Source organism: Tachypleus tridentatus, chromosome 11 (genome assembly GCF_004210375.1).
Source record: "Tachypleus tridentatus isolate NWPU-2018 chromosome 11, ASM421037v1, whole genome shotgun sequence".
NCBI classification, from domain to species: Eukaryota; Metazoa; Arthropoda; class Merostomata; order Xiphosura; family Limulidae; genus Tachypleus; species Tachypleus tridentatus.
Window position 1 is genome coordinate 98,062,459 of NC_134835.1, and position 26,580 is coordinate 98,089,038.

The window sequence follows — 26,580 nt, forward strand, 5'->3', positions numbered from 1 at the left end:
TTATAGTTACTTTATTAACGTTTTTACACTTATATTGTCAGCTAAAAAAATGGCATCTGCTATAATAGTACCTTGTTTTTGAGCTCTTTGCTGTCCTAACTTAGGATCTTCTTTTTAATAAGTTCTTTAAAGTGTTGAAAAAAGAGAAAGAGATATCCGGGGAGGATGTTTGCCCCTTGTCAGCTCTCGACGCTCCTGCCAACAAAATATTTTACGACCGCACCATCACAGTGGCACAACGGATGTTCTGTGGACTTCTACTGCTCGAAACCAGGTTTCAATAGCCTTGATGGACAGAACACACATAGCCCTTTCTGTAGCTTTGTATTTAAAAATAAACGAGAACAAACTACTGCACTCATAATTTGTTCGATGATTCTCTAAGAATATTACTTAGACAAAATTATACTTTTATTTATATTTTCAACAGTTTAACAATTTAACACGATCTTTCCTCATCAAGCTATACCCACGTGCTTCTCGACACTTTCATAATTATCACAAGTTTTCGCATGTCATGATCATCAATAATCCCAATAATCTTCTAGATTACATGTTTTCTGAACCAACTCTAACCATTGCTTCTCCATTCTTTTATTATGAACACATGTTCTTTTACAACGCAGTTTCATTTATTTCATTTTTCACACGTTCATAGCTGACACAAGTCTTTCAACTAACCTGTTAACAAAGTGTTCTCAACTCCGTAGTTAACAGTGTATTCCAATAAAACTATTAATGATACACTTTCATAACTTGACAGTTAAACCTACAGTTACCAATCTTTTTCACATCTTAAAAGCTAATACAGCTCTTCCAACCAGACTGTTAATGAAGTGTATTGACACCTACATAGTTTACATAATGTTCCAATAAACTTATTAATAACACGTGCTCATACTTCAAAAGTTAACATACATTCATCGATGATTAATTAATTAGTCATCATACTTATAAAACTAATATAACTTAATTAACCAAAGTTATACCTATGAATTTTAATATTTCTAGTTGCCATCAGCTTCTGATCAAAACAAGCTATATACATAGATAAAAACTAATAAATAACTTGTAAGTAACTTAGCTAATTTAATACATCATTCTTAGCTATAATGTTTTGAATAGTCTAACATTCTAAATATCGTCGATATGAGCCATGTTATCATTTATAAGTTATTACAGTACATTTGTTCATTATTATTTATTACATGTACCCAGGTCTAGCATGAGCTGGTAATTAAGGCACTTCGCTCGCAACCTCTGGGTCGTGAGTTCAGTTCAGCAAACGAACATTCCTTTTCAACCGTGAAGTTATACTTGATAGTTAATTACACTATTCATCGGTAAAGAATAGTATAAGAGTGAGTGGTGTTGACTGTTTGCCTTCTCTCTAGTGTATCACCTGAATATTAGGGACGGCGAGTCTTTAAGAATTTTGCTCAAAATTCAACAAAGCAACAAAGATATATTCCCCAATTCCTGCTCAAACTACTATTAATACATACTTCAGGTCTACCATGTCAATGCACCCTTTACAGACTAAATTGTTTTTATTAATTTTAAAAAAGACGACATATGCTTGTAATTTTGTATGAATTTATTCAAACACAGAGAATAACACTGCACAACAATTTGTTTGAAAAGTTTTGCTTCCTGAAAGGTTTTTGCTGATTGTGTCAGGTATAGCTGATTATAACAGGTATAAATAACGTATTTAATTGCGTTTATGTTTCTAATACGCTATTAAGTTCAACATAATTAAAAATGTTTTGCTCCTGATTTTCGTTTGTATTCATTGTCCGGTGCATCACGTTGCAGTCTCCAACAGTAGTCAGCAAGCATTGGCAGATTCCAGTTTCTCTGATATCGCTTATCCATTGTAGCAATGTCCTGGTGAAACCTTTCACCGTGTTTGTCACTGACAGCACCGAGATTTGCGGGGAAGAAGTCCAAGTGTGAGTGGAGGAAATAAATCTTTAGTGACATGTTGCACTCAATTGTTTTGTATGCTTTGAGAAGTTTGTCTACCAGCTGAATGTAATGTGGGGCTCTGTAATTGCCGAGAAAATTGTCAACAACGTCTTTGAAGGCTTTCCAGGCAATCTTTTCTGGCCCAACTAACAGATCTTCGAACCGCTTGTCACTCATAACATATCTGATCTAAGGGCCAACAAAAATGTCCTCTTTGATCTTGGCCTCAGTTATTCTTGGGAACATCTGTCTTAAATAACGAAAACCTTCGCATTCTTTGTTCATTGCTTTCACGAAATTCTTCATAACTCAAAATTTTATGTGAAGAGGACACAAAAAAATCTTTGCCGGGTCGACAAGTGGTTCATGCGCCACATTTTTCTGTCCTGGACCTAACTTTTTACGGAGTGTCCAGCTGTGTATAGAATAATGTGGCTCTTTAGCACGACTGTCCCATTTACAAATGAAACAACAGTACTTTGTATAGCCGAGCTGCAGTCCCAGTAACAGAGCAACGACTTTCAGAACTCCACAGATATTCCAGTTGTACTTGCTGTACTGGATGTGCTTCAGTAACATTTCCATGTTCTCGTAGGTTTCTTTCATGTGTGCTGCTTAGCCAACAGGTATTGAAGGGTGAGCGTTGTCAATGTGTAACAGAACAGCTTTGAGGCTTAACACTGATGAATCAATAAAGAGAAGGTACTCATGCTGGTCATGATCACGACCCAAAGCAGAGAACAATCCTTCGATGTCAACACAGAAACAGAGACTGTCAACTTGTGCAAAAAATTTGGTTATACAATCTTGGCGGCTTCGAAAAACAGAAATTTTCGTACAGCAAACACCATTCCTGCAGTCTGGAACCCAGCATTTCGGGTTTTGCTTTTGACAGACCCAAATCTCTGACCAGATCGTTTAATTCGGACTGTGTTATGAGATGTGGATCGCCTGAGGAGCACGGTTCAAAATCCGGATCAATGTCACTGCCAGTTCCCTGCATTGCAGTTTATTCATCTGGTTTGTCTAAGGTCCATTCCTCTAGTGGTTTCGAAGACTGTCGTCATGTGGCATGGGTCTCATTGGTGAAGGCAGATTAGGGTATTCAACTGACTTCTTGTTTTTGGCAGAGAAACCAGACACATTAGTCAAACAGAAGTAACAGTCCGTCACATGGTCTTTCTGCTCTCGCCATATCATCGGGACAGCAAACGGCATTGTCTTTCTAGTACCTCTGAGCCAAGCTCTCAGACAGACAGCACATGTCGCACAACAAATGTGAGGGGTCAATTCCTGGTCTTGATCGCCAATTTTATACAGATGATATGCTTTCTTCACAAGAGCAGTCATTGAACGTCTCTGATGAACAAGCGTATACTCAATATACTGTATATTGCTATATACACAAATATAGCAAAATGTATCGCGGCTGTTACGACATTGACGAGACATATTGACCGACACCAATCGTCTTGTAAAACGTCTATAACACATAATTTACTTGTTACAGTGTTACTGAGGCAATGTTATATTCTCAAACAATATGTACACACTATAATGTCTATATTAATCCAATGAGCAGCATCTGTGTATGCAAGCCACTTTTATAGCCTGCTGAGACAGTGTCAAGCTGGCTCCGGCTTACCCGGGCTGTATAATTCCACAGAACAGCTTCCAACCTGGCCTGATTTCATGCCCAGACTGCACCAAACATTGTTCATAAATCTCTTATAGAAACGAAAGTTTTTGGACAGAAATATAAGAAAAAACATGACAAAACTGAAGATTTCGATGAAACGGTACGTGATGGGTAAATTTGAATGTGATTTTCGTGATCAGCAGCCAAAAGTCTATAAGGAACACCCAACAGTTTTCAAGAAGCAAAACCTTTGTTGTTCAGTGTAAAATCGAATATACTTAGATATCACATGTCAAGTTGCTTCTCAGCCTGAACAACAATACTACTGGCTTTCTTTCGAGGAACTACTTATAATAGTAGATATTTTTGTGTATCTCCATTATTTAACATGACTAGTGTTTGTCAGATCTATAATAGTTTTACACTATTGATACTGTGAAGTTATTTCACATTTCAAGCTTATATAAAAAGAAAGACTAAAGACTTATAATACTGGGTTAGATACTCGAGGTGGGACTATCACAGATAGCCCATTGTGTATCAAAACAAACAAAATAAAAGGTTTAACTGTTTAAGAAAGTTCTGATTATATTCATACACAGTGGCAGAAACCAAAACTTATTCGTGTGTTGATTTCTTCTAAAATATTTGGGTCCAACTCAAGCAGGAAATCCTGCTGGGCCAAACTTACAAAATTCATTTTATGAGTCCCAAATTTCATTCCTAATTTCAGTACTTATGTCAAAACCTGACATATATCGTTCTGTTATGTGGAAAAAGTAAAAAACATCCGATTTTACGTATTTCTTATAAACGTGCTTATTTGTGATCTGAAAAACAAATTAATATTAACTATCGCTCAGCTACCTTCTTAGATAAAAACTAAAATGCAACTTGGTAGTGAGTTTAGTTTAATTGAACATACTGTTTTGTTTTTTACGTTTTTACTTATAAAAAATGTCAATGCACAGTTTAGAACCCATGCTATTAGCGGTATTTTGGGCTGTAAACCCACAGATATTTCACGAGGTTTCGACAGTTCTAAAGTAAATATGTAATAAAAAATACGTGTTAAATGTTCTAATTAACACTGTTAATGAGAAGTCCCATTATATTGACACTTGTTTGTTGGATGAAGTTTTCACTTTTTGCCCATCTCAAGCAAAATGAGTTGATGCTGTGACGTATCTAGTTGATTGTTCTTCTTAAAATGTAGATTACGAATTAGGAGAGCTTCCTTTTCTTTTGTTACCGTCCATTTATCTTTCACTGAGTGTGTTATCCTGAAGTGTTTACTGTTCGAATTGTCGTTACAAATTTTGCTTAGGTGGTTGTAACTTCCAGAATTATTGAAAAGGCTGTTATGCGCATGCTCCTTGATTTTGGTAGCTAAGGTTGAAGTCGTCTAACCAATATAGACTGGCCTGCAGAAAGGACACAAATATTTATATACTACCAGTGAATGTTTGAAGGATATACTTTGTCTTTAAACAAGAAAAAATTGAGTATCTATTTATTCGATAACTCTTAGGCTGACTTTGGGATTAGTTAATTTAATAATACTTTTAAAATTGGCAAAAAACGAAAACTTCATCTAAGAGTATAAATTACTTACGGATGGGCCCGACATGGCCAAGCGCGTAAGGCGTGCGACTCGTAATCCGAGGGTCGCGGGTTCGCATCCCCGTCGCGCCAAACATGCTCGCCCTTTCAGCCGTGGGGGCGTATAATGTGACGGTCAATCCCACTATTCGTTGGTAAAAGAGTAGCCCAAGAGTTGGCGGTGGGTGGTGATGACTAGCTGCCTTCCTTCTAGTCTTACACTGCAAAATTAGGGACGGCCAGCACAGATAGCCCTCGAGTAGCTTTGTGCGAAATTCCAAAACAAGCTTTGTGCGAAATTTCAAAAAAAAAAATTACTTACGTAGCTCGTAGGCACTAGCCGTTAGCTTACTGTCTTAGGAAACAGTGAGAAGTCTCAAGTATTTTACATGTTTCTGTAGCTTTTTTAAATATGAGATATTTACAATAGTGCAATATTCGAAGCTATCACATTTACTGTCCTGCTCACACACATATATATATATCACTGCCCCTTTCAATTAAGTCAAACTGGAGTCGTACTTGTAATACGTTAACGTGTAAATCTATTTTTAGTTTTCGGTATAAATACTTTTGTTTCCAAAGTATCTTGTGTCACCTGACTTATACGATTTTTGTAGTCAATTCTGCTGCATGTACAACTCTTCCCATTCTAAGTACGAACGTTCATTGAATAATGCAAGAATATCAATTAAATGTTTGCTTTTTTACAGGACTTACATATTAAGGTAGAGCGAATGTATACATATAATATAGATATAAAACAGACACAACTGTGAAGAGCAAGTAACGAATTTCACAATCTCAGCAAGTCTGGCAAACCATATTTGATTTAATATTAAGTTTTTTCTCACTGTAGTTTCTGTTGTTGTTTTGAATTAAGCACAAAGCTACACAATGGGCTATCTGTGCTCTGCCCACCAGGGGTATCGAAACCAGGTTTTTAGCGTTGGAAGTTCGCAGACATACCGCTGAGCCACTAGGGGGCCTATAGTTTCGGACAAGAAATATTACAGTATAAAATAATTAACATTACATCATAAGTCAGAAACTTCTACCTCTTCATTACTAAACACGAACAAATGAAAATACATATAAACTGTACTGTGGTTGTATCTATAAATACAAAGAAAGAGTTAACGTCGCCAAAAGACAGAAAAAATGTGGACAGCGTTTCGATCAATAAAAGTTGAACAAGTCGTATGCTTAATACATGTTTATAATATTTTATTTTCACTGACAGATAAACTACTAAAATGTATGCATGTTAGTAGAGTTTGTAGCAGTGAAAATAATAGATTAAGAAACTCTATCAAGACGAATTAGCATTATTATAACATTCCTCTGTAAAAGTACCATAAGAATATACGACGGAAACGGTGAAAAAATAAATAAAGTAGTTTAGCAATCTTTCAAACGCTTGGAGTTACGATGAAATTTTTTCCACCGCAAATATTTATCCCATATAAGAAATCGCATTACTTTTCTGGTAATTATTAATATATTGCTTCAAATATTTTTCTAATAATATGTCATTTCTCATATTTCAGAATAAGTGTTTTGGTTTTTTTTTCTTCTATCCTGCGGACCTAGACTTACTAGTAATTAAATAAGGAAGAATAAAACTGGTTTAGATATATTAATTTTATTCCAAATATCATTTATTAAGATGCGGCCGGATATCAAAACTCGTATCTTTCACTTGGCTTGGACCCCAGAAAAAAGTGAGGCAGATGTTGTAAGTAATATTTCTAGAGTATTATCATTTACCTAAAATATTCTAATAATTAGCCAATGAATAGCAAGTCGTACTTGAAGTTAAAAATTATAACATAGCAAAGAATTAAAATACGTGATCCATTCCTCATGTGAATTGAGTATAATGTTTTAACAATTTTCTTCACTCCTTTTCCTTCTAAATCCACGCTATAAATTTCTGTTTAAATATTTTTTCTTCATCTTTGTGGTTTATTTTAACACAAAACGCATTAGATTTCCACACTTATGTTCTGTTCATATTGTAAGGCAGAAACTTTACTTTTTAATTGTTGTATGTTTTTATTGTATATTTTAACAAGTGAGCTTTGGTATCCTCAAGTGATAAACTGCATAGGTGTCAATGTGATATAATTATAAATTCTCCTTTTAAATAACAATTCTCAGTTTTATACAAAACAACTAACATTTTGAAAGAGTACACGATATTATTAATTGACCATTTCGGAACAAATTTCCCTTCAACACCAACGACAAATCATTTTACATCTTCAGATGTTAAGAACTATTTTCATGCATAAAAAACAACAAACATCATAGCTAACAGCTTAAAACGTAGATATGTTTATTAGGTCAAATATTCCAACTGCACATGATTGTTTATAATCTTTTCCAACAGGCCCCATTGCTAGATTACTTAGACAGTAATCTGAAGACCCTTTACAACAGTCTGTTTCGCCCTAACTTTGATTGCATTCTGGAATCCATCTGGAAAATGGTGTTACAAGAACTCACATTTACTGCTAGGAATAACATCGGGGTAAAGTACAAGAATTTGAAAGTTACCTAACGTGTAGTGATGTTTTAAAGTGTAAAAGTTTTCAGAAGTGGCAGAAGCAGTTCGTAAATGGTTTTTATTTTTATTTTACATAAATACGGCAACTTTCAAACTGAATACGTTACAGAAGTTAAATACATTACATAAAATTATTAAATACATTACATAAAATTATTAAATACATTACATAAAATTATTAAATACATTACATAAAATTACTCTCAACACGTCGTTATAGTTCATCTCGCCACTTTCGATCGTGCTTTATCTGACAATAGTAGATTTTAAGAAAAGCTCTGCAGAGTAGTTTTCACAAAAAGAATAGCTTTGTCGTAAAGTTTCATGTCCAAAGTACACCACTACTCTCGACTTTCTTTCCCTAAGCCCTCAAGTGTAAGTGAACGAAGATTATCCAGCGTCTGATTAAACAATCCGTTGGGAAAGTAGATTTCGTGGAGATTTCTTCGTATGAAACAGCATGAATGTCAGTATCCTTTACATTTTCCAGCTATTTAAAGTTGAACAGATATGGTATGGAAGTATATGTATACATGTAACATGATTAGATTTTCTATGCAGAGGTCATTATTTATCATGTAGCACATTTTTGTTCATATATTCTCATCTGTTACAAGACGCTGCACTTGGCTTTCCACTACTGTGATGCAACTTGTTTCAGGCCACTTTACGGATGATGACGGACCCAAGGTTATCCGTATTCCTTTGCTTTCCAATTTCATTAAATGCAGGGGCTATCATCGTCTTAAAATTCTCAACCCTTTTCTCATCAAATCTTACTGTTCAATTGCGACTTTATATCGGTGTGTGATTGTCACGTGGCTTACTGATTTGCAAATTTAAAATATTTTAAATATAACGTACTCACCCCTCTATATGATCTTTTTTATGATTATTTATTCCGTTAAATGTTGATTTTATATTGCATCTAGTTTAGTGTCTAGAAATGAGTCTGAATGTTTGGTAGTTACATTTGTTTTTAATTGCTCAGTGTGAACAAAAGCTCTAATAAACTATTTAAGCTCCGTTTAGAATATATCAGAACAACTAATTTCATTACAACTGTCCAGAATGCATGTGTACGTTGCTTAAATATTTTTATTTAAATGACATAAACGCAGAGTGCACGATGCTGAGCAAAGTGTGATTTCATATTAAATATGGAAGTAGAAATAAGTATTTTAATGGCTTATTTAATTACAGTATAAAACTACAATACTGCAATAAACTTTGATGCGGTCAGAAGTATAAAAATGAAGTACATATATAATTATCATTGCTTTGGTTTGCGATCTAAACTTTTAATTTTTAATAAACGATTTGTCCTTCGGAGGGACAGTAATAAGAGACCTGTGGTAGACACAACAGACAGCCACATGTGACTTTGCTCTACAAACAAGCTAGCTAACCAAACGTTTCAACTGCGTTAACGTCGTGAAAGTTTTCTTAACCTAAACAAATAAATGAATTAAAGAAAACCTCCAGACCTGAAAAGATTATCTTCTTCAATCCAACTAACGTAACAAACCCTTCACACAATACATTTATAACATTTTTGTTTTTCAAACATTAAACAGCCAAAGGTTATTTGACAGAATCTGGCCTTTGAAACACTTTCTTGCTCATTCGAACTCGTAGGGAATTGAATTTTACAACAACTTTTCTTTTAGAACGATTATATTAAATGCATTACGCTTCACTAGAATTAAATAAAAGTAGTTTAAATATAAACTAAGGGTAGAAATATACACCAGATAAATACCCTAGTGGGTCAGTGGTAAGTTAAAAGATTTACAACGCTAAAATCTACGAATCAGTTCCTCACGGTGAACACAACGCATGTAGCTCATTGTGTATTTTTGTACTAAAGACACTAAACGAGACAAAAAAATAACATTATTTTATAACAAAATTAATTTTTATTATTACTGAAACCTCTTTCAAACTCTTGTAATGATGGCATAAAACAAAAGCTGCTATACGAAATGTAAAATTGAAAAAAATAAGACAAAAACGCTAATAAAAAATTGTAGGTAATTGTGTGCTTTATTACATAAAATACAAAGCTGAGAAAAATATTAGAGAAAGATGTAGGCAAATATTTCCTTTGTTACAAAAAAGGCAATAGTCACATTACGGAAAACATCTTAACCTCTGAACCACCAAATTATACGACTATGCCTTTTGTAGAATTTAAATGTTTGACGCCTTGGATAAATATTTACAACAAACATCTTACAAATACATTACAGATGCTTTATCTGTAATTTCTATAGTAATGAGAATCGATATAAGTTAAAATATCTGTAATTTAATGAGTAAGATCCAAGGTGAATTTCTACAAGCACATTAAGTGAATATTTAAATTAAATATTGCAAATACAATAGTTGAAGACAAACGCTAATATGATATTAAATACTTGTATAATAACAAGTATGTTTTATAACTCATTTACAGGAAAAAATGACCTTTTTCCAACGGCTTCTACATTCTTTGAAAGTTCTTGTAGATTTCTTTCATGCTGGCAGTATAGGTTTGCAATTAAAAGTACTGCACAATCCTGCATATCAGGTAAGTTTATTTTTCATACAAGATATTTAATTATTCTGTTAATGTTCAACGCGTAATTTATTTTTTTAATATTTTAATGAGACCTGACTTATGGGTATTGGTGCTTCGAAATATTTTGAAACAAAATAAGGCGTAATTAAACTATCGCTTGTTCAGTCAGTGCAACAATGAAAATCATGGGGTATTCATACGTTCTATAGCTGTGACTGAAAGCTGTTATATACTTAAATTACTTATGCAAGCGGAAGGAATTGTTGGTACTAAGACACCTACCACCCAAATGCTAGAGCTAAAAGTTCCATCTTTAACGATAATATTTTGATCCTTTACAGAAAATAGGTTTAGATTGACAATATATTTTATGATATTCAAATAAAATATCTTTCGTATATACATCGTTTAAAAATACTTGAGTTAAAAATAATCATCTTATAATTCTTAAAAGTGATTTTGAAACCTGCTGGATATGATTTAGTAAAGGATTAAACGTGTTTGTTTTGTTTTATTTCATTAATTCATTGACAAAGAGGTTGCCCTAAGAGTAGCTTAACTTATATTCTGCTTTTGGTCATGAAAAGAATGAATTATGGAAATGAATGTGCAAGTTCGCAATATCATTGCTATGTTTATTCATAGTTGTTTTGTTTTTTTCTGCTGACCCATCTACAAAATTCTATTTTAATCATATATTGAAATCTAAGCGTGGAAACTCGAACGAAATTATTATGCATACAAGTACAATGACTGAAACTGTCGTGAAAATGCTGAAGAAAATCGACATTGAAAAACAGAATTAAAACCAGTATGATTATTTTTCAAACGTCAAAATAAATTAATATGAGTAAAATACCTCAAAACAAATGCACTTGAAGAAGCTTTTGAACTTTAACTTTTTCATACCAGTATCTATATATGGGCTGTAAAAAGATGCATACCGTAATAATAACGGTCATGAACAATATTTTATAAATTGTAGCTTGTACGTTTATTCAGTCATTCATCAATAGAAAACAAACACAGATATAAAGAGTCTATAGACTTACAACCCTATAAACCCGATTTCGATATGCGTGGGGCAGAGCACAGATAGCTCTTTGTGCAGCTTTGAGTTTCATTATAAACAAACCTGTGCTACGATTACATAGTTGAATATTTTTAAAACTTAATATAAGTATATATTTTATAGTAGGGGTCGCTCTATGATTCATGATACACATAGCCTTGAGAGAAACTTTATAGAAGATAGAATTTTAATAACTGTAAAACAAGCCGGTAGGCGTACTTATCTAAAGAGTTTGTTTATCATTCTTTTTCAAGTCTTTAGCTTACAATCGATCAGAATATGACCCATTTCTAAAGGTTTTTTTTTCTTTACGAGAAGGAAAGTAGTATGCTTTAGGAAAAGCGAAAACTATGAAATTTATGCAAATATTTGGTGATTTGGAAACATCAAGAGTGATGTCCTGGTTTAAAATAACCATTATCCTCTAATAAGTAACGATAACTAAAACATGGTAATTGTTACCAAATTATGTTTTCTTTACAGTGTATGATTTAGGCTTTCATATTAGTATTTATATTGTGAGTGATAAATAATCCCCTGGTGAGACAGCATAAAGTCTTCAGAATTTTAACATTATGATCAGGGGTTTGATTACCCTCGGTTGACACAGCAGATAGCCTGATGTGGCTATGCTATGGAAACATACATGATGATTAGTAAAGAACTATAACAAATCTTGATTTGTACTGAAACAAACTTCTTTATTTCCTAAATTTAGGATCTAGAAAAACTACTAACTCTTCACAAAGACGAAACCAATCATTTGATACAACAATATATCAATCAACGACTGGAGGAACAGGTAGGATTTACGAACATTCTCTAAATCCGTAAAGTAAATTTTAAATTTGCGGTATCACTAAAGTATAATAAACAGAAATAAACTAAAGTTTTCTTATATAAAAAAGGTGTTTAATAATATATATTAAACCTGACATTTAGATATAGCAGCCAATTTTGCCCCCCCCCCCACCGTCACCAAACTAATTTATTTTCTACTTTAACCGCCAGTTGCAAATAAAACTGCTTGTAGCATACGGTTCCTAGGGAATAAATATAATAGGTTGAAATTTCTGTGACGTGAAAAATGATTGTATTTTTTCATAATTTATCTCAATGTATCTTTAGATTTTATGACATTATATTTGAAATGAATGTATTTATTATTTATATTAATTACATATAATCTATACTCACGGTAGTTACTGTTGGTAGTTATATAAATCTGTTATATATTATACATGGGTCGTGTATTGCTTACTTACTAGCTTGGCAAGTTGCTAATCAGAATGGTTGAATATTTTATTTGCGATGTGCCACTGAACGTGATTTGTATTATGAAAGCATAATAACCGCAACTCAATACACATTTGTTAAGAATATGTTGTTCAACTGCAGCTTTTTCTCTGGTCAATAGTTTTACATTAGGGATGACGATACCGGAATTTTAGGGATTTCTGACCTGGTAATTTAATTCCTATATCGCATAAGTTGCCATTCGGATAGAAAATATCAAATATATTATATTACATGACAAAGTTGTTTTACTTTCCAAAGTTTTAGTCCCGTAAGAACCTAACAGAAATATTTCAAGTTACAAAGTATTTTAAATAACTGTTAGTTTTATAAATGCCCTTCATCGGCATAGCGTTATGTCTGCGAACTTACAATGGATTTCGGTACCCGTGATGGGCAGAGCACAGATAGGTTATTGTGTTGCTTTGTGCTTAACATAAAACAAACAAACCGATCTTAGCAATATACATAATCATCAATATTTATGATGTGCTAAAAACACGTAGGTCCAAGAAGTCTATAAAACTGAAATAGAAACCTTTATAACCTGAGCGCTTTCGAAAGGTGGACCTTTCTTCTTCAGGGGCAATCTAGAAACCCCGGAGAAGAAAGGTCCACCTTTAAAAACTATAGGGTTATAAGGGTTTCTATTTCAGTATAATCATCAATATGTTTTGCACAGAAAAAATAATTATAGTACTTAAACAATCTTAACATCATTTTTATGTGCAAAAACGGCTCGTTTGGGTTGAGAAAATATTTTACATAGAAGAGCGAATAACGTTTCGACCTTCTTCGGTCATCGTCAGGTTCACAAAGAAAGAGGTAACTGACCGGAAGCTGACCACATGTTTGAAAGGGGTTGTGTAACTGTGTGTCGGAATGTAGAGGGCGGTATTAAATGTTTGAATATATAATTTTATTTATTTTATTATATTAATATAGGTATAAAGGCGTTCCTTTATATTGGTTTATTTTGGGTTTAAGTTGTTCTATAAGTAAGGCTTCTTTAATTTTGAGTTTGTTTATGTTTGTTTCTTTATTTAGTATTTGAGTGTTTTCTATGGTTATGTTGTGTTTATTTGACTTGCAGTGTTCGAAAACGTGTGAAGGTGACTTTTTATGTTCTTTGAATCTGGTTTCTATTTTTCTACTTGTTTTTCCATTATAGAAGTCGTGGCAGTTATCACATTGTATTTTGTAAATAATGTTGGTGTGGTGTTTGTCAGTGTAGTTTTTACATAGTATAGACCTCAGTTTTGTGCCTGGTTTTTGAATAAATTTGGTATTAACTGGAATGTCATATTTTGTTACTAGTTTTTGCCAAATGTTGGTTATTTGTTTGCTGATGTCAGGAATATATGGTATACAGCAGTATATGGTTTCGTGATTTTTTGATTCGTGAGATATATTTACTTTTGTTTGTTGATTTTGCTTTCTGTCTAGGTGTGTGCGTATAATGTTTTCTACGGTTTGTGGAGGAAACTTATTGATGTTGATGAAGTGTTGTTTTATTTTGTCTAATTCTTCGTTAATTTTATCTGGTGAGCATAGTTTTATGGCTGTGTTTATTTAGTTTCTTAGTATGTTGAGTTTTTGTTTTGTTTCATGTGCTGAGTCCCAAAGAATGTATAGTCCAGTATGGGTGATTTTTCGGTGGATTTCTGTTTTGAATTGTGTGTCGGTTCTTGTAATTTTGAGGTTAAGAAATGATATTTGATTGCTTTCTTCCTGTTCACATGTGAAGTTAATGTTGGGATGTATAGAGTTAATGTGATTGAAAAAATTAAGTGTGTGTTCTGTAGATTTGAATCCCGCAACCGTGTCATCTACATATCTGTACCAGTATAGTGGTGGATGTAATGCTGTGTTAATTGCTTGTGTTTCAACTTGTGTCATAAAAATATTGGCTAGAACTGGTGATACTGGGTTGCCCATGCTTAGGCCATTTGTTTGTATATAGTTTTGGTTGTTGAACATGAAGTTTGTCTTTATCGTGGTGAATTCTATGAGCGTTGCTAACTGGTTACTGGGAATGTCTATAGTTGGGTTAGGGTTTCGGATATAGAGTTCTAAGGCTATCTTGCAGGCTTCAGTGGTTGGAACTTCTGTAAAGAGGGATATAACATCGAAACTGGCCATTAAGGCTTTATGATTAAGTTGATTTAGATTAGACTTGAAATTAAAAGAGTCTTTGATGAATGAGCTGGCTGATGTTACATATTTGGAGAATGCCCATGCTATGTATTTACCAAGATTGTAATTAAACGATTCATATGTGGACATTATTGGTCGTAATGGACAATCTGGTTTATGAGGTTTGGGGATGCCGTATATTTGCGGTGTGCGTGAGTCGGTTTTACGTAGGTAGGAATAAAGTGTTTGTGAAATTGTGTTGGCTTTTTTTATTTTTAGTAGTAATTTGTTCAGTTGCGTCTCGTGTGTCTTTGTTGGATTTGTGTGTATTGGTTTAAATTTGTTCGTGTCTGATAGGATGTTATTTATTTTTTGGATGTATTCATTCGTGTTCATGTTTTTGTCTTGTTTTAGGTTTTTAATGGAATTAATGTCTCTTTTTGTGAGGTTGTTTTTTAGTTTTTTGTTTTGTGAAATTATGTTGATGGTTTTGTGAGAAAATTCTTTGAAAAAATCGTTTAAGATGTTGTTTTTAGGTGTTTCTGGAAAATATAAATTTGTAATTTTACCTCGGAAGTTTGGCTGTTGGATGTCAATAAAATTATCTAAGTTGTCTTCTTTCTGTTGGTTGTTTTTGGTTGTTTCCTTGTTATTTGTTCTCTGTAGAAAGTATCACAAGTCTCCTGGCTAGATCTTCTAAACATGTTTTGATTTCTATGGTTGGAATGTACCTAGGTGCTATTGCGAAGTTGAGTCCTTTGTTAAGTAGAGGCCCCCCGCTAGTACAGCGGTATGTCTCCGGATTTACAACGCTAAAATCAGGGGTTCGATTCCCCTCGGTGGGCTGAGCAGATAGCCTTTGTGGCTTTGCTAAAAGAAAACACTTGTTGAGTAGATGTATCTCGTCTGTGTTTAGTTGTCGGTCGGATCTGTTAATTATGAGATTAGTCAATGGTTTGTCGTTTTGGTGTCTTTTCTGTTGTTTGCATCTTAGTTTTTCTAGTTTTTTGTTGTGACATATCTTTTTTCTCTGTCGTTCTTAGTATTGATTTGGTTTATGTTTCGTTGTGTAAGTCCATAAATCTCTGGTTTAACGCAGCATGCCAGTTGATGGTCTAGGTTCATTTTTTGTTTTTGTAAGTCATGTAGTTTTTTGTATTTTGTGTTCAACATGGCTTTAAGTAGTTTTTTCTGTAAATTTTGGATAATGTTTGTGTATGTATTAAAATTTTTTGAAAGTTTTACCTTTACAAAATTAGGGGTTAGTTGTTCCTTTCTACATTGTTGAATAAAATAGATGTCATTTGTTTTATTAATAATACTTCATTAATAATTAATACTTCATCAACATCAATAAGTTTCCTCCACAAACCGTAGAAAACATTATACGCACACACCTAGACAGAAAGCAAAATCAACAAACAAAAGTAAATATATCTCACGAATCAAAAAATCACGAAACCATATACTGCTGTATACCATATATTCCTGACATCAGCAAACAAATAACCAACATTTGGCAAAAACTAGTAACAAAATATGACATTCCAGTTAATACCAAATTTATTCAAAAAACCAGGCACAAAACTGAGGTCTATACTATGTAAAAACTACACTGACAAACACCACACCAACATTATTTACAAAATACAATGTGATAACTGCCACGACTTCTATATTGGAGAAACAAGTAGAAAAATGAAAACCAGATTCAAAGAACATAAAAAAGTCACCTTCACACGTTTTCGAACACTGCAAGTCAAATAAACACAACATAACCATAGAAAACACTCAAATACTAAATAAAGAAACAAACATAAACAAACGCAAAATTAAAGAAGCCTTACTTATAGAACAACTTAAACCCAAAATAAACCAATATAAAGGAACGCCTTTATACCTATATTAATATAATAAAATAAATAAAATTATATATTCAAACATCTAATTCCGCCCTCTACATTCCGACACTTAGTTACACAACCCCTTTCAAACATGTGGTCAGCTTCCGGTCAGTTACCTCTTTCTTTGTGAACCTGACGATGACCGAAGAAGGTCGAAACGTTGTTCGCTCTTCTATGTAAAATATTTACTCAACCCAAACGAGCCGTTTTTGCATATAAATTTCTCAACAAGTGGGTTTCTCGACATCACTGAATCTTAACATCAGATAAAAACATAAATAATTTACTCTATTGTACAAGGTTCTATATTTTGTGACATGTTAAATAATGTGGAATAGTTATGCATTAAGATAACGTTTTACAGGACAAAAAATAACGCAAGCGTTTAAAACGCGAAAGAAAAACCTATCATTTTAAATAAATGTGTTGTCTTTTTACTGTATATATATGTGTGTATTTCATATCTTAAATACAATATTTATAGTCATTTTTAACCAAAAGCAGCAGCCACTAACCAAATGACCAAATTGAATTATATTTTTAACTTCTACACTGTATGTAAAATCTTGAATTACTGATTGACATTTTACCAAAATATTAGGCTGAACCATCTCTCAAAACGACTACTAACTAATCCCGGCGTAGCATAGACTCCAGAAGAAAGCAAAGGTTTTTTTTTTCCGATTTTAGTTGTGTGTGTGGTTTTTTATAGCAAAGCTACATCGAGCTATCTGCTATGTCCACCAAGGGGAATCGAACCCCTGATTCTAGCGTTGTAAATCCCAAGACTTGTTCTTTGTCCCAGCGAAGGACGGATTTAGTTTAATGAGTGTAAGTGTACAAATAATTTAATAAATATCGACAAAGGATAACTGTACAAGATAAATAACTGACGTCATTGTTGCTCTCGTTATTCCAAAGTCAAATGATATTAGGGCGATGAATGTTATATTATTACTTTAGAAGTGCTTTTGTGCATCAACATAGAAATATAACATTGGAAGGTAGGAAAGATCGGTAACAACGTTCCTGAAAGAGTCAAAGAAACTAAACTATACCACAAAAATATTCTTCACTATTATACCAATAGTGCAACTTACACTGTCAATATAATACAGGAGGATAAGATGGTTAATGCGGTTTTCTTTTTTATTAAAACAGAAATGGGATAAACATGAATCATTAAACCACAGTACACTATAAGTCATTTATTGTTTACAGTTTTCACTCTTTTCATAACTGGTACCTTGGTTCTTTTACTATGGCCTTCCACATATCTCTTCTCCTTGAGGCACAGAGAATTTTCAATGTCGATACGTTCATCCATTTAGAGTATTAATATAAATTAATCTCTGTCTTCCTCGTCTTCTCATTCCTTCAGTCTTTCCAATTACGTTTAGACTTTTAATTTCTGAAATATAGTTGAAGAAACACAGCGCCACCTATGACCACAAGAATGTGGTGACTAAAGAGGAAGTTTTGACACAGTAAAAGCAACTATGACTACAAAAACATGATGACTATAAAGGGAGTCTGGAAATAATTTTTTTAAAAAGTTGTCTGAATTGGAAACGTTTTCACTTTTTTACCACTATTTCGCTCTCGGCATGAAGATTTGTTGGGTCCATGGAAAAATATTTACAAATGTTCAGTTTTTCATTTTGTATTTTGCTGTTTTATAGGCACATATTTGCACATATATGCTTTGAAGAACAAATAATTATTTCGTTTCAAGACTAGTTTTAGACCATTAGGGTGACGATAAAAATTTAAGTCGTAAACAGCATCATTTGACTCATTCTAACTATAAACAAAATTTATGCTCATATGCTCATAAAAGCAAAAAATATATTATTGAAAAATACCCTGAAAACACACAAGTAGAATAAATAGGTCATAAACAATGACAGATTCGATACATAAAAACAAGAAATAACATATTTAGTGTTTATTTTGGACATAAGTTATTTTAAGTCTGAAGTACATTGGTTTGATTTTTGTTGAAAAAACACACACTAATGAATGCATCAAACATACAACCCCTGGTGGTTCAGCAATAAGTCAGTGAGCTTATAACACTAAACATAGGGTTTCGATACCTCCACTGAGCAGCTCGTAGATAAACCATTGTGTTTTACAACAACAAAAAATATAAGATGTGTTGCTACCGTTAGTTGTTATACAACTATTTAATTTGAATGTTTTTCTGTTTTGTTTTTCATGGACTTCTTTATGAAATTATAGATTTATTTTTTAACTAAGAATACTTTTTTTTTAAGAATGTAATTTTGTTTAATAATTCTAGTAATCAAAATTGAACTATGAAATATTCAATGTAGTACAGCATACTATAGTTTCATGTAATCTAACTCCACATAGAAGTACAAAATGTTTGTGAGTTTTCATTTTCAGAAACACTTATATTAACATAAAATTCAATCAATTAAAAATCTTTGTTTTAAAACTTTCACATGAGGTATTTATCCCCTGGTCATAAAAACTGACTTCGCCAAATAGTATTTTCTTGGTGTTTAAGGTTATATTAGTAAACAACATACTGTAAATGGAGATCACTAAATTTCTAGGATTCACATAATAAGTCCTACAAACATTTCGGATCTATTTAACCGCTTGTGAACTTCCAGGTTGACCCGGTGAGTTCTACAAACTTTTTGGGTCTATTTAAGCCACTAGTGAATTTTTAGGTTTAACACAATACGTTCTACAGAAATTTAGGGTTTATTTAACCCACTTGTGAATTTCTAGGTTTGTTGTAGCAAGTTAAACTTGTGAATTTATAGGTTTGAAGTAGTACTTCAAACAGTAAAGGTATTAAAAAATATTAATAATTTAATTACCCAAGATGAATGCCTTATTCTGGTATTTTTATCAAACCACAGACTTATTTAATCAGTATTGTTTTTTGTTGTTCTTTTAAACAGCAGCGATTTCTGGAGAAAGAATATGGGTATTTAAGTGTTAAAGCTGTTTTTAATCCTGGATCGGATAGTCTTTGTATTGATGGTAAGCTTTGTTTGTAAATATTATTTTGTCTTTGGACCTTAAAACATTATGGCACTCTAGCCAAGATATACAATAAAAAGTTACCTGCAAATACTTATGATAACGTACTAAAAATATTCCATCCAAAATACATAGACGTGGTTTTTAGTTATTATGCTTGCGAAAACTATTCGGAACCGTAACTCTTACATTCTTATACTTAGACATCACTGGTTGTTCAAACTTTAAGTTATCACTTAAAAAAACATTTTTGTAGGTTTGTTATTAAGTAGAAAACTGCACAATGTTTATGTCCGATTTTAAGCTTTAAAATCTTTAGACTGATGGGAAAATACTTGAATAAACATTTATTACTTAATTCATGTTTTTACGATTGCGTGTTTATTTATTTGTCTTTTGTATACTACTACGAAAACTAAACCTTTTTTAGACAAGTATTTATTTTGGCGGTCATATTGAAATGTTTTATATATATTGGATGACATCGCATGTTTGCTTGTAAAAGTGAGTTATATACAAAGAAAATTACATGTTCTTTAGAAATAGATGAAGACAAAAATTTGGTACTTTTGACACTAAAAACTTGTTATTTGGCACTTTAACCACTTAAAAGACAATTTTTGTGTAAGTTAGATACGTTACTACTCCACTAAATGTTTGCATCCAGAAATAACTACAAATATTTGTGTTAGACGCCTTTAGATGAAGCTGTGCCACTTATGAGATATAGTAGATTCAACAAGTTTTATAGGCTGTGCGATTAACTCTGCAGGAACAAGGAAATCCTGAAACTTATAAATATAAGTTCTAAAATTGTTTATATGGTGGTATATGTTTTAGAATGGCTTACATGGAGGTATGAGCTAAACTAAGAATTTGCCAACTTATTACCTTGTGATGTTTTCATTGAATCTACTTTTTCACTAATATACAATTGCAGGTCATTTGAAAAACCTTTAGGAAGATCAAAATAATGTTGCGTCCTCTGTTGGGAAATAGGTGAATGAATACAAATACAATTTTGAAACCAACTCGTTTCAACTTTACTTTGATCAACTTAATATATGAAAAATATATTGAACTATTAAAACTTTATTTACATAGACAAACACAGCTGTACAATAACAAAAGAATATATACTTGCTATATGAAGTTGCAGAAAGCTAAATAGACATTATGTTACCAAAATATTTATATCAGAACACGGATATATAAATGGGGCTCTGCACAGAGTTGAACATGTTATAATGAAACGATTTTGAACATGCAAATAAGACATTCACGTAACAGACACAGCTAATATAAAGTCGATGTGGAATGTATCAGGACTACGTTTTGACATTATTTGGCTTTTTGTAAATAGCGTAATACCTCCAAAAATTAAACGTTTTTTGCATAAAGTGTGTAACAGCCCTTTATGAAACGCCATATTAATTTAATCAGATGATAAGGATGGGTTCAGAAGGAGTACTTAAATCATACAAGAGGTGGATATATCTTGTACTTAATAACGCTGGAAAATAAAGGAATTTGAATCAACCATGACCATCCAGAAATAGACAAAGTAACGTCTTCTATCTTAGTCTTTGTAACCAAAGCGAGACGTTTTATATTGTTCATAGATAAGTGGTGAGAAAGATCTACGTGACCCAGGCAACATTATACAACATAATCATGAAAACTGTTTGTTTGGAAACGAGGCCAATAGCGTACGTGTTCACTAAGATAAAGATTTTAGTCACACTTCCCGTTCAGCTTGTCACATACTTCATACACCTATGGAATGAAACAGGTATTTATGCTAATCCTTATGAAAAAACATCCGCTCAAGTCGCTGAAAGTAGCGTCCATGAATTTCTGTGCGATAGGACTGTCGAAAATGGCGCTGGAAAATCAACATTCTTGTGCACTAGATAGAATATGGAGCTACCTCAAGAAAAAGTGTGGTGCTGTGGAAATGACAGTCTCACAAGAGAGCCTTTTACAATAGTAACTACGCTCCACAGTTATTATAACTAAACACAGTCGAGAGACAGAGTATGACCGGATGTGACGACATGGAACTTATTTAATTTCTGTTCTCAGTCACTTATAAGTTGATGTTTTATCAATTTATTACATATTTTACCTTTACCTCTATTACCTTTACCTCTCTTCGTTATAAGAGATGTAAGGTAGTAAATTTTACTGTACACATATTTCCGTCTGTTATTCTAATTCAGTTTTTTAAATGTGTGAGAAAATTTTATTTAAAAATATTTTAATATATTTTATGTAAGGTGTTTTACCAATTTCTGGGATTATTTAAAACTGTCTTTGTATTTTACCTTATTGTAACCTATAAAATGCCAAAGAAACTGTTTTCTAAATGCTTTCATGCTATTAATATATGCGTATATATATATGTTTGTGTATTTAAGGTTTATGCTGAATTAAATATGGAAATGTTTTACAAATACATAGATTATCTTTATTAAAAATATTATATTTACATCGTCTGAAGGTTTATTAAAGTGTCACTAAATTGAGTCGAAGGAAAAGTATTTTATGGTTATCAACATGAAGGCGTTTTTCATTTCAGTAATGAACGCAAGAGACCTAAGGCCATTGGATCCTAATGGTAAGTTACTTTCTTACAATGATTTTGTAACTGACGGAAGTTGGAGTAACGTTTTCTGTTTAAAAGGAATTGTATGGAATGAATTATAAGCTTTTAAAATGAAGCTTAAAGTATATCAATGTAAGCTAAATAATGTATACCTTTAATACACAAATACTGCTGCTATTATACTTTCTTGATTCCTGGTACCTCTTATTAAGCTATAATGCTGTTGATTCAATGGACAGAGATCAAAGTGAAATAATGTAAAACGTTACTGTTTAATGTTAACATATGAATTAAAAACCATTAACGAGTGACAAAAAATACTTCTTCGAATTCTGACATTCACAAGTACGGTTGCGGTTGTGTTTTTCAATATATATCCTCTAATATAAGACATGTTAAAAAGTAATTACTGTAAAAAACAAGATTGATGTAATCTATAATAATATAAAACGTGTTTTAAGCATTTCTAAACATTACAGACTGTACGATAAGGAACTTAACGGTATTATAAAATTGATTTTTATGGATTCACTTACATTTTTTTGTTTCTGAACATGATTTTTTCGCTAAAAACAGTAATCGAAGTTTGTACACACATAAACAGTTTCGTTTAATACTTTAGGGTTCAGTGATCCTTTTGTTATAATTGAGCTGGTTCCCCGACACCTTTTCCCTGACTGTCCACGGCAGATGACCAAGATTCAGAAGAAGACATTACATCCTATCTTTGACGAAAGCTTTGAGTTGTAAGTGTTCAGCTGGAAGCAAAAATGTTTTCGCTATTTTTGTCGTCGCATTAAATCTATATCGTTTTGATGGTAATCTTCTTTGATGGGCGTTTTTCCTTGCGAATAAGAACATGTAAAGAAATATAATGTACAATATCAACACAATTACGCAGTTTTTAGCATAATCCCATGTACTAAAATATCTTAACAGGCTTACAACCTTTTATCCACATATTTTAGAAAAGAAATTAATAAACAAATACACATTGTGAAGATTATTGTGGAAAATCCGTTTCGGCTATCAGACAAAATTAGGAAAGTGACTTAGTAGGTGTACATGTAAATGTTTTATGTTCACATGTTTATTTTTACGAGTCAGTATCCAGTCCTAAAACAAAAAAGGCTAATAATAGTCAAAATAAGTAAATAAATAATATATATAAACAATGCGTGATAAATTATATTTGGATGTCAAGACTGAAAAACTGCGGTAAACAAACACTATTTCCATATAACAAAAGCGTTAAATGGGTTATAAATTCAGGTTTTTTGAGTCTTTAAATTAAACCCGGTTCATCACGTGAGCTTGTCAAACGATTTAAGTTTTTTTCTTGTACAATTACAGTAACTGACTTGTTATGTACAAAAACAAAATAAATAATTATAAAGGCGTACGACATAAGTCTTTGGTGATTGTTATTATAACATTGGCTTGCATTATAATTAAAAAATACGGAAAGTGCAGGCGCATAGTAACTAACATTTCGTTACTGTTTGAAAGTACGCAAATATGCACGTAAAAGAATAAAAGGAATTGTAACTAGAAGTACATTACTTTTAAAAAGATCAAAGGAATGGAAAACACCTGAAAAGCAGTCTATTTCACATGTTTTACTTACGGAAATAAAGTCATATGATACTAGAGTAAAATTCATTGTTAAAAATTTAACTTCTATTACTATAAAGGGTTTTACGTTATATCAATAAAAAGCCTAATTAATACTAAAAGTCATGTGTTTTAATATCGAGCGTATGAATTTACATACAGCTAATCATATCAGTTTGCGTCAAGAAAGACTGAACTATGTTTTAGAATAATCTATCATTTCCAAGTAACTAACAGTCTTTAATGTATAATAAATTTATCATATCAGTTTTTGTCTAGAAAGCCTAAACTGTGTCGTAGAGTTATCATACCAATTCGAAATGTCTAACAAGCCTAAAATATGTCATAGATTTATCGTATTAGTTTGTATCTACATAGTCTGAAATATGTCATAGATTTATCATATAATTTTACGTCTACTAAGAGTTATGCACTATCATACGAGAGTATCAATAAAAGGGGTCAAACTCTTAAAACTCCTTTAACATTTCGTGAGAGTTATTGTAAAGTACAAACACTATATTTAACAAATATTTTAAATTTCCTGCAGTTGTTTACATCTGTGTATAACTGATCTAATGGTTACTATTCAAACCGCAGTACGAAGAGATTTTAGTCATATAAATTTTTAAACAGTTCAAAACGTTCTAATGGTGTTACATTATAATTTTATGAGTCATCTCGGACCATTTCTCGGTTTTTCTTGCTATTCTTAGCCCTTTACGATAAAATATTGCGATATAAATTCGGGACTTTCATCAATTTCGCCAACAAGAAGTTTTAAGTCCTCCGCGAATACACTTAATTGGAATATTGAACAATAATGTTTTCAATCAATCTATTTACAAAATTTGCACTTTTTTAATATGTATGAATTTATTCAGCAATATCGCTGCCGACCGCTGTAGGCGGGGTGGTGTAGCCGTGTGTTTCGTTGTTATGGATCATGACGTAATGACAAGAAACGACTTCGAAGGTGAGGCATATCTTCAATTACAAGTAATTCCTGGAGTGAATGGACAATATGTGAAAGACCTAAAGCCAACAGAGTTGTGTCTGATGCAACCAAGAGAAAGAAGTATGTGTATCTTTGTTTACCGTCAACCGTTAATGGAGCGTTGAAATAATAATTAATAGATTTTTGCGACTGCCACTCGTCTCCATCAAGTTATAAAGTTTTCAAACTAAATTATCCTGTAAAAATTACTCTTAATAATCATCAAATACACAACGCTTATCTTCATGTAAACTAAAAAACACACACATTATTATGAATTTTAATTTCATTTTTTTAATGTACACTGAAAATCCTTTATTCTAAACACCACTTAATAACTTCTATGTTTTTATATACTACTGAGTAGGTCAGCAGTAGATTTATTAATTTACGATGCTATAATCCACAGCTCAACTCCGTGGTGGACAGAATGCAGATAACCCACTGTGTAGCTTTTCATTAAACAATAACCGTTTGATATATCAATCAAGGCCCGGCATGGCCAAGCGTGTTAAGGCGTGCAACTCGTAATCTGAGGGTCGCGGGTTCGCATCTCCGTCACGACAAACATGCTCGCCCTTTCAGCCGTGAGAGCGTTATAATGTGACGGTCCATCCAACTATTCGTTGGTAAAAGAGTAGCCCAAGAGTTGGCGGTGGGTGGTGATGACTAGCTGCCTTCCCTCTAGTCTTACACTGCTAAATTAGGGACGGCTAACACAGATAGCCCTCGTGTAGGTTTGTACGAAATTCAAAAAAAAACAAACATATATCAATCAAATCAATATAATATTCTCATTTAACACATGCACATGACGGAAAGATATTCGATGGTCGTGCTCCAGGTATCATACTGGATATCAATATGCAGTTTGAAACGATTTCTACCACGGGATGTTCTCATTATCTATGGAATTATGTTACATTTTATATCTGTTAATAATGTTTAAAAGTCCTACATTTACAAGCTTTGTCAAGTTGTGTTTTAGATTTGTTTAGATTTAACCGGTTTATGCTTTCAGATTCATTTATTGCACAATATGCTGTTGTTGTTTTGAATTAAGCACAAAGCTACACAATGGGCTTTCTGTACTCTACCTACCACGGGTATCGAAACCCGGGTTTTAGCGTTTTAAGTCCGCAGACATACCGCTGAGTCACTGGGGTGCTGCACAATATGCATAAAAATTATACTTTAATTTGTTATTTAAACTCATGCAAAAGAAATCCATGAGTGTAAAGTGATTGCTAAGTCACTGAGATAAACATTTGTTAATTTCTGTTCACCATGAATAATCTGATAGCAAAGTGGTTGCTACAGGAAACATATATATATATATATATATATTACTTTTTGCTTGACTGTTTTGAAATAAACATTTCATGATGTTTGTATACTTGGTTGTCAAAAAAAATCCTAAGTCTTAAGGATTTTAAGTGCATTATTTTATTCTTAGTGCGTTGGAATCAACTGTAATTAGAATTACTATAATGATCAGCTTGCAATGCATATAAGTGCAGAATTATATTGGTAACTGAAAATGCTCTAAAAATAGTATTTTCAGAATATGCTCATTAATAAT

The 26,580-nt window shown here is 32.6% G+C and overlaps 1 protein-coding gene across 2 annotated transcripts in view; it reads left to right on the top strand.

Moving 5' to 3' along the window:
- Window positions 1-26,580, top strand: part of LOC143232870 (BAI1-associated protein 3-like) — a 181,077-nt gene that overhangs the window by 153,720 nt on the left and 777 nt on the right. For both annotated transcript variants that reach the window (XM_076468859.1, XM_076468860.1), the window contains 8 exons: window positions 6,882-6,950; window positions 7,608-7,748; window positions 10,243-10,356; window positions 12,138-12,221; window positions 19,698-19,779; window positions 22,361-22,399; window positions 23,010-23,133; window positions 24,886-25,079. In XM_076468859.1, the coding sequence (XP_076324974.1) occupies window positions 6,882-6,950; window positions 7,608-7,748; window positions 10,243-10,356; window positions 12,138-12,221; window positions 19,698-19,779; window positions 22,361-22,399; window positions 23,010-23,133; window positions 24,886-25,079 (847 nt within the window). The remainder of the gene's footprint in view (window positions 1-6,881; window positions 6,951-7,607; window positions 7,749-10,242; window positions 10,357-12,137; window positions 12,222-19,697; window positions 19,780-22,360; window positions 22,400-23,009; window positions 23,134-24,885; window positions 25,080-26,580) is intronic.